Below are 9,913 nucleotides of genomic sequence, written 5' to 3'. Positions count from 1 at the left end.
TTACACATAGTAGTCATTTTGGAACAAAATGTAACTCTCAAGAGGCCTAGAAATAGATTTTGTATATTGTCTGAGGATGCCGCTTGTGCATCAGGTTTATGGTTGTATCAGGAATATAACACAAAGTTACAGCTTGGGACTAAATCAACACAGAAAAGCAATTAATTGTGTTAGAATTTTTCAGATCTCCCGGCCCCATTTTGAACGTTTTTAGCTATAGTATACAAACAAGCTGTCTCCTTCCAAAAGATTGTTTATTTGCTTCTTTGATGTTTAATCAATGCTTCCTGATAAATTATTGAGCCACAGCATTAGAGACCATGCTCACCTTTACTCTCTTATGTTTGGTTTGTGTAATGAAAATGAAACAAATTCATCAAATTTTATTTTATTTTTTTCCATTTTGTCTCCACTGTCCTACATAACAATTCCCATCCACCTCTGTTGCTCCGTTTCAGGCAGTTCCAGGGAGAAACATTCGTCCTGACATTTTTGGGCACGAGTCGGGCTATGAATAGAACTTTACCCATTTTGTTCAAGTCTTCAGAGATTGACTGAAGTCCTCTAGGCCTGTTTCGACGCTTGATGCCCTGGTCAGTGGTGAGTCATTTGGGGAGTACATTTGCCTGTTTTTCAGGCAATGAGGTCTTTTCACGTCTGACTCCGTTTGTAGCACTTTTACAAACAGAGTGAACGTGTTTGGGGGGGCTCTGCAATTAAACCTGTGTCATTGTTGCTGATGTAAGGAAAAGGGGAATTAAACCTTGAAGAAGGCTGGGAGTGTATTGATCTAAAGTGGAGCATATAGATGAAAAGAGGACAAAGGCATAGAAAGAGAAATAAATAGACAAAACTTAAAAAGAGAATCAGCTCAGATACAGTAGCAAAAGCATTTATTGTATCGAACCTGACTGTTCAATTGCAGCGCAACATGATAAAATACGTGCTTTTTCAGACCAGGCTGAAATCAATCTGGATGTTCTTTGATATCCATCATTTAGACCGAATTGGAGTCTGTAAGGGTACGACAAAGCCTGTGATAGTCAAACACACACAAACAAGTAAACCAGTTCCATGTTGCTCTGGATGAAAATCTTACATTTCCATCTAAGATTGTTTGTGTGTTCCCATACACAGAGTTGCACACTACATGTTGTGAAAGGTCATAAGCGGTTTGCAAAAAGCTCCTCAAAAAGCCGTGGGGTGGAGTGAAAAAAAGCACGGCCATCATGCTGGAAATAATCCTGTACTTACTGCTTCCCGAAGAGCAAGACATTTTAAGGACATTAGAATGTAGAACCACAAACCTGAGGCAGCTCTTTCTTTTTCATCTACATGAATGATGATTAAAAAACCTTTTATTCTCGTTTAAAAATATATATGAACAACCAATGACACAAAACGGCTACATCCCTTAAAGTTACTAGCATTAATTTGTCTCAAAAGGTTTGGCTTGTTATATAAAACCCCACTGTTGTGAAGTAAAGAAAATTCATATGATGCTAACAGATCAGAAATGCTAAAAACAGAGCAGCACTTGGAAAGGCACAGACAAACACACCAACCAAAATTACATTGCCTGCACACCACCAGATTGAATTCTGCAGTATAATCTGGCTCTGTGTTTAGTAAATGATTCAAAAGATAAAAATAAGAAGACAACAAACTTGGACAGTGATTCACAGTCTAACAACAGTCCCAGAGACACAGGAAGGCTTGCACCTCTCATCTCCTTTCTCATCTGCCAAAAAAAGGAAATGCTTCCATAATTTAACTAGAAATCACGCTGATATAAAGAAGGATTTGCTTAAGTGACCCAAGTCACCCTTATTGTGCAATGCGTTGTAATGGAATGTCTTACTTAATTTAGACAAACAACAAAATACTGTAGAGCTCAGTAGAAAACCATAAATATGAATATTTGAAGATACAACTAATATCCATTGATGTTTCACTCAAATAGCAAAAAGAAAAAAAAAATCAAACACAAAGTTTTGGTGTTTGAAAAACCTTTGGAAATTTATGACATTTTGATTCCAAACTTATAAGTTATTTTCAGATCTATTATAGCTTCTTGGCATTAAAACAAGACGCAGTTACTCTCCCTGGGTATCCCTTTTTTTGGACGCTCTGTAATTTGTAACTTTTACTGGCTGGGTCAGGTCGCAAATGAATCCCTCCTTAATTCAACAATAGAGTGAGTGTCTGTTTCAGAAAAGGATCGCCTAAAAAGGCACATTAGCTAAAATAGCTCGTCCGCCCCCTATTCTGCCTCCTACATTAGTTCACCCCCCGTTTATAAATCCACCCCTCCACGAGATGCACATAAGACCTAATGAAACCAAATTCAATGAATGGCCACTGGTCTGCCATGGAGTAGCTAAAAATACAGACAGCATTTCCCCGTAATCAGATTGATTAAAGTGCTCCTTGGTTGAAGCCCTCCCCCTGAGCCATCTGGCAGATGAGTTTTCAGCGTGTTCGCTGTCAACACGGCTCACCTAAACTGCCTAGGTACACGTTTGCATGGCTTCAGTGGGATCTTTCTTTGCCTCACAACGCCTGGTGATAATGAGCCAGCTGAGATGTTGCGCTGCGAAGTGGCAGCCATCATATGTTTGCTATCGGAGATTCAAGCAGAGTTCGACAGTTCTGGAAACATGCCAAATGTTTTGCATTGCACTGAGATAAGAAAACTGACAGCGTTCTTGTGCCAGAACCCGAAAGAGGAATCTCTGGCCTTCTTGTTCCAGGCTCAATGCCTAATTATTTCTGCATACACATACTAGAGAACAATTAATCTTATTCAATAAAAGTACAAATTCCCAAAACTAAACCATTAATTTGGCAAAAATGAAAATATCAAGGGATTTTTTATTTTTATTTTTTTAAACATCATTAGGTCCCTAAAACTCACTGTTGTTTTTCCACCTACTGCTCTGCCTAAGCCTGTTACTCACTGCATTGTGTGATTTGAAACAAATCTTTGGCATTCAGATAAGCCGCTTATTATTCAGTTGTGTGCTCAAGAAAAAATAAATAAATAAAAGCAGACGGCTAATTTTTTATTTATTTATTTTTTATTCCAGAAGAAGTCCTCTCAAATGAATCTGACCACCACAGATGATTACAGTACTATAATTAGTAAGAGCATGTTTAATAAGGTAACCACAGCCTCTATTATGGTAATAAAATGGACTTGAGTGTGCACACAATCCAAGCAGTTAATGATGGGTAAAAGCGCAGTAGGGGATTTTAGGTTTTTTATTTGTGTGTTAATGCCAGGAAAACAAGGCCCCCAAATGGGTTCTAGAAAACACAGAATGTAAAATTGCTACATTTTTTACAAAGAGCTCCATCAGAACCATATTTATCAGAAATTATAATGAAAGTTCACACCCACCGTCACAACAAACAGCGTCATATTCTGTTAGTCATAGTATTTTAATTGGTGCCAAGCATGGGATCATGACTCATACGTTTATGACGGACTACTATTACAAAAATTGTTCTAAGATTTGCACGTCTAAACTCTTCTGTCCAACTCTCTACTCCTCTCGCTATGATACGTTTTTCCTCCTAAATGATGACTTTGTGACTGCTGCATTTAATGGGTTTTATGGCTGCCACACAAGTGACAAGAGCTAATGATGCTGAAGCAGCCGGCTAAATCTCGCAACATAATATTCCTACTAATGTCAGTGGAACTGCTTAGACCTTCCTGTCCTCCACATTGTTTCCCTCCATTATTTTTTTTTAAATTGCCACTCCCTTTACAGCCACAGTCCACCGACATGATGATTCAGATAACTGTTCCAGACTAAATTGCCTATTAAGTGCCAATTTTCTTTGATGTTTATAATTCACACGTAATTATCCACATTGACTTTACCAATCTGTAGATTTTGCAAGATGGGATACAGTGCCTTGCCAAAGTATTCAAACCCTAAGATTTTATGAAATAGAGCATAATTGGCACATAAAAGAAGGATAAACTTTTTACACATAAAATCAGGTTTTGACCAAACATGACCAAAAGTTAACTTTTTGAGTTTGTTGCAAAACAATATTACTGACTAATCATGCTGTGGGGATCATTTTCTTCAGGAAGAACAGGCAAGCAGATAATGAGTCTGGGGCAGAGGTTTTCCTTCCAGCAGGAGAATAACCCCAAATACACGCAGAGAGTCTCAATAGTAGGATTTCAATCAAAGCATATTCCAGTCGAAGCCCTGACCTAAACGGAAAGATGCAAAAATTGATCTTACAAACACTATCCAATCTGAATCATGTTGAGCTAACAATTGCCAAAACATTTCAGCTTGCATACATGCAAAGTTGATAAAGGCCCCAAGTTCCCCAAAAGACTTGCAGCATTGATTGTGAAGTATACTGGTCCACAAAATATTGACTCAAGGTATACATGTGAATGCTACCACAATTTATTTTATCTTTCCTATTGCATTATATATAGGAAATGCATATTAAATGTAAGTCATGACTCATGTGTTATGACAGTCCATCTTGAAGCCCATTAAAAAATCTAATTACCAGGATCCAATTTAATATCATGTTGAAATTAAGCAATTATTGGCCAAAAACTTTCACAGGCAAGCAAGCATTACTTTAATATTGCACACAGAAAGCAATTTCCTCCAGACTCAGTGGCTTTCCCACACTCTTTGGTCTATTTCTAGCTTGTTTGCCTGGTGTGAGATCCAAAACTGACATGAATGGAGCATGTAAACTAGAGTTCTTGGCATATCGCCCTTCCTATGGCCACCAGGGAGAATGACAAGCACATGACAAGTTAAGTGATGTTTCTACTTTTTTTTCCTCTCAGTTTTCTCAGGCACACTTTGTTTCATCAGATTCTTCATTAAGAAACTGCATTGATAGTTTTCATTTTATTAAGTATTATGCCCTTCCACAAAATTAAATCTGGTCGGCTCTACATGCACAGATATAAAGATCAAAAAGATAAAGATTAACCTTCTGGCTGAACAACATTAAGTGGTAAAATCTCCTGGTGCTATCGTACTCAATAAATGAAAATACTCTGATGAGACTTGTGTGTCAGATTAAAAGTGCCTTTGAAAATATCAGAGCTTAAGCAGGTACCAAAGGTTGGATGTAATATTTTAATTCGTAAATGTTGTGTTTTCATTAGCTGTAAGTGGAAAATCAAGATAATTAACATTAATAATGGCTGAAAAACATCAGTCTGTGTGTGTTTGATTTAGTACACAGACACCAAACTAAATGCTCTTTTCACATTTGCAGCACACATACTGCCATTCCATATAAATGGCAAATACATTAATAATTCTGCAGTTACTTTTTGATTTTTTTTTCTCTCCACTTAGGTGTAAAAATACTTTACATACTGAACTTGTCCTTATCCTACTGGAATAGGGACATAAACCACTCAAAGCAGTTTATGACGACACTTTGAGCCCGTCATAGATCTTAAAGTAATAATTTTACTAAGATGAAGGCTTCCAAGTGATTAGATTTAGATATACGGCTACACGCTGCTGCCACAGCATGCTGACATACTGACTGTAAAGTCCTTTAAGTTGTGGCTAAGTCCGAGGGGAAGATGGTGCATCTTGGTTCAATTAAAGCCGTAACGGGCCGTGCCTGCCCTGGTCCTGTAATAAATGGCTATTATAAAGTAGATATTTTGCTGACAAAAGCCTCTGGGAGGCCATCATTCACAACAAGCCTTGTCACTACATGTGGCAGCTTGTATGTCATGGAGCCAATGATTCAGCTAAAAATGAAGAAAGATTCAAACAAAAGCAGAGCTGCAAAAGGAAGAAAAAAGATTATTGAAATGTAAATATTGGAAAACAAGCACCAAAAGTATATTTACTTCTGGAAATACCAGAAGTAACAGCCAGCATGACTTCTAACATAACCGGGCCTCTGATTGCACAATTTCAATTCAATTCAAACAAGTAAAAAACCCTTTAGAAATATTCTTCAAGATGCAATAAAAAATATAAAATGTGGTTACGAATAAAGTTGACTTTGGCTCAGAGGTGAGAGCAAAGCAGAACAAGTAACTGGGATATTATAGTGTGTATTACAACATCCTTGGAGTTTTACAGACTATGTGCAAGCCATCACACTGTGATTTCACCTATTTCGGCACAGCAGCTGCTTATCTAATCTCCACTCAGTCATCACATCTGAACATCGCAACAAGTGGACAGAGGATGATTAATATTTCTAAGCCAATAACATCTTACTGAATATGAGTTACATGACAGGTTCATGAGACAAAGAAAATTTGGTGTGCAGTGTAAATGGAAGTCGACTTGATGTGGGCTGAGCAAATTGGTTTAATGGTACTGATGGCCTTTAGTAAGTGAAGATTATTCATAATTTTCTTGTCGTTAGTGAGGGATGGATTAGAGCAGCTGGATACTAATGGAGATTTCTCAGAAATTGCAGAAAATGACAGATGGCACAATTATTGGAATTCTCGAGAAAAAAATATATTGTCATCCACTAAAAGACGCCCAGTGAATTTCAGAAAGACCTTTACCACTCAAATGTAAAGGCCATTAAATTATTAAAACGCATAGAGCGGCATCTTAGGAAAACCCAAAATCTCATCTTATACAACCAAAATAATTTATTTTCACAATTTCACCTTAAGGTTACTTATAAATCTAGGTTAACACAAATTAATTTTTTTTTTCTCTCTCAGCTAAATTTGGTTCATACATTTACGGTACACAGGTAGAACAGGAAATTCGGTGCCTTTACACCATTTTAACTGTATTCTGTGACTTACATCTCCACTGTCAGAGAGCAGGTGCCGCTGCAGAGAGCTTGCTTCCCTGACGAACCGTCTCTTAGGCCCAACTCGGTCAGCCAAGTTTCCCATGATCACTCTGCGATGACCCAGATGGACTTCACTAGTCAATAATCTCCTACGCTGTCTTCTTTCCCTATATGCTTTTCCGTTTACCTTCACGAGTCTCCCTTTCTTCCACTCTCCATGCGTCACTGACACACTTAGAGACACCTAACAGACACTGGACTTTCCAGACACGTAATTGCACCTCCCGCCCCTCAAATACACTCACACACAGACACACACACACACACACACACACAAAGAGTTCTTCTTTCACGTAAATCTGGGTTAGATCAGTGCCGTTCTGAGCAAGTGCTAAAATAGGATGACCTCCAGCTATGTAGGAGAAGGACAGGAGTAGACAAAGGAAAGGAGAGTCGACTCAGATGCAGTCAGAGAAAGAGAGCTTATGAGGAGAGGACTGGAGCTGTTTATACCTTTTTGAAGAACGCAGGTGTGGTTAAAGAAAAAGTATTAAAATAATCAGTGTGCAGTCATGTTTCTATCAATATGTGAAGAACGGGGAATTTTGAGTTTTAAACATCTTTGATATTTTTGACTGATGCAGCTATTTGAATTGGATTCAGTAGACTCAACAGATGTAAAAAAAAAATGTAGTACAGAAAATTCAGGTGTGTAGAATATAAACAACTCCAGAACTATGAAATAAAAATTATCTGAATTAGACGTTAAATTCATCCATTTATGAATATGATGTGCAAGTTTTCTCACTTTCTGTTTTTACTTTTCTCTGTTTTCAGCATACCAGGCAGTATACAGCAGCAGTATGTTCATTTGTGTAGGAATAACTTGGATTTAAAGATTCAGACTCTGATCCAAACCACATAAAGTCCAAGATCTTTCTCTGTATTATTGGCATCCCTGAGCAACACAGAAAAAAATATTGCACCCACTCGATGTTTAATCAGAGAGTGAATTCTTGCCATATAGTGATTCAGTTAATACTAATAAAAATCTGCATTAGCTATATTACCAGCTAATATAGATATCTACTTTGTAATTTAGTTATTGATTTCATATTTTAATGATTTTTTTTTTTTTTGCATTTTTGTAATTTTTTCAAAGATTTTGAAAACTAAATATGCTACATTTGAACAAATACATTATCAGGTATTTTAAGTGAAGACGGTAGGCGGACCCAGTTTTCACCGTGCCCGTTTTTCATTTCTGCTATAGCAGCAACAGAATTAGCAACGAGACTTCTACTAACAGAACAGAAGAGTCTTACTTGCAGTGTTTAAGGAAAAAAATCAAGCAATAAGAAGTGTGTGTCACATACATCTTTCTTATTTGCTGCTTTTGGTAGAGTGCACACAGCTGTGATCTTTGCACAGACGAGCCACAAAGAGCAATGTAATTAGAGACCGTCACTTTACGCACATTTCTCATTTGAGTAAACACAAACACCCACATGCTGTCAGATGCAGCAAAGATGGCGTTGAGGGTTGCTTTGTGTGTTTACCTTCGTCTGTGATCAGAAGTGCTCAACAGTACAGTCTTTCATTTTTGCCTCTCCAATTCTGCAATTTACGTGTGCATTTCTTCAAACGCACAAATAAATTTAACAAAAAAAAAAAAAAGGGGGGGCAAATGTGAGCAAGCTTTTATATCCCTTGAACATTTTTGTCGTGTTACATTCCCAAACCACAGGATTTTATCCAACAGAGCACCACAAAGTAGTGCGTAATTTTGAAGTGGAAAGAAAAGGATGTATTATTTTCAAAACTTCTTACAACAAAAAAATTCTTAGGAATGCAATGTGCATTTGGATCCAGTCTTCTTTATGTTGATATGTCTAAATAAAGCTAATTACAACCAGATGCCTTCAGAATTCACAGAAGAAGAAAACAGGAGTTGAGCCATTTGTAATTGATTGCACCATGATAAACTGTGAAAAAGCTCAAGAGGTACAAATGCTTTTAAAAGGCACTGCACACCACACTACCTGAATAATAAAAGAGATGAAAGAGTGCCTTTATAGATTATTTGACAAATTCCTTCCTTAAACAACATGGTATAAATAGTTTAAATGGTAAATGTTAAATAGTAATGATACACTAAATCATTCCCGCAGTACTTCCAACAGTGGCTGTGAGCAATATGAGCAGCAGTATGAGTTGCGTGCTATTTACTGCAGCTACTGTTTTCTCCCTGAGGTATGAAATAAATCGCTGACGGCTGTATCAACTATAACAGATGACTTCGGATTTTATGTGTGTGTGTGTGTCTGTGTGGTGGCATCTCCCAGAAACGCAGAACGAATAAACCTAAAATAGGACAAAGGAAGTTGCTGCCACATCTCTGTCTGTCTTTCTGTCTGACATCTGTCATGCGGAACGGCTGCATTAGTTTGCCATGATGGGGGATTGGAGGAGTGCTGGTGAGGTTTTCTCAGCTCACTGTTTTGCAGGAACACATCAAGAGGTCTTGTCAAGCTTACAGTGTCGAACTCTGTCACATTGCCGTTACTATGATCTAAAAATATAGGTTTGACTTTTTATTGCAGTTTCGACAGCATATTTAAAGGAACAAACGACTCCAAAGTGCAAGCCAAAGACAAAATCTACAAAACAGAAGCAGTACAAGAGTAGAATGTGATTCTGAAACCGTTTTCGCTCCTCAATACAAGAGCTGAAGCAACCACTCTTAGAGACTTACTCATACTCAAAGAGTTTCTCACTTCCATTTCTATTTATATATGTCACCTAATTGGATAGCCTGCATAATATTGGAAACTTTTCCTTCTTCATTTTTCCGCCTAAGGGACCAACAGTAGACCGTGCTCATTCTGTCTGGAAGTTCAGGGAGGGGGAAAAGGCTCCTTTAAAAGATTCATAAGCTCCTAATGAGGTTGTACAGCACATTTCAAATGATAAAATGTGTATTGGGATAAAGAGTGTCTGGATGGATGGACAGACATAATTTCAAAGTTTCGTTAATTTTTATGTCCATATTTTCATACACCTTTTGCACATTTTCTCACAACACGACAAAGTGAGACGATGATTGCACACAACT

The 9,913-nt window shown here is 37.6% G+C and overlaps 1 protein-coding gene across 6 annotated transcripts in view; it reads right to left on the bottom strand.

Annotated features, from left to right (window-relative positions):
- The window catches only part of rgs3a (regulator of G protein signaling 3a), a 162,728-nt gene that overhangs the window by 81,966 nt on the left and 70,849 nt on the right, over nt 1-9,913 (bottom strand). The window contains exon 1 of one of the 6 annotated variants that reach the window (XM_015044243.1): nt 6,809-6,966. The exons of the other annotated variants lie outside the window; for them this stretch is intronic. Within the exon in view, the coding sequence (XP_014899729.1) occupies nt 6,809-6,901 (93 nt within the window). The 5' untranslated portion in view covers nt 6,902-6,966. Of the gene's footprint in view, nt 1-6,808; nt 6,967-9,913 lie in introns of those variants that run through there. 6 annotated transcript variants of the gene reach the window in all.

Source organism: Poecilia latipinna, unplaced genomic scaffold (genome assembly GCF_001443285.1).
Source record: "Poecilia latipinna isolate Pla-1442-1.1 unplaced genomic scaffold, P_latipinna-1.0 Scaffold665, whole genome shotgun sequence".
Lineage (NCBI taxonomy): Eukaryota > Metazoa > Chordata > Actinopteri > Cyprinodontiformes > Poeciliidae > Poecilia > Poecilia latipinna.
Note: the sequence above shows the minus strand (reverse complement) of the source record. Positions and strands in the feature narration are given on the sequence as shown.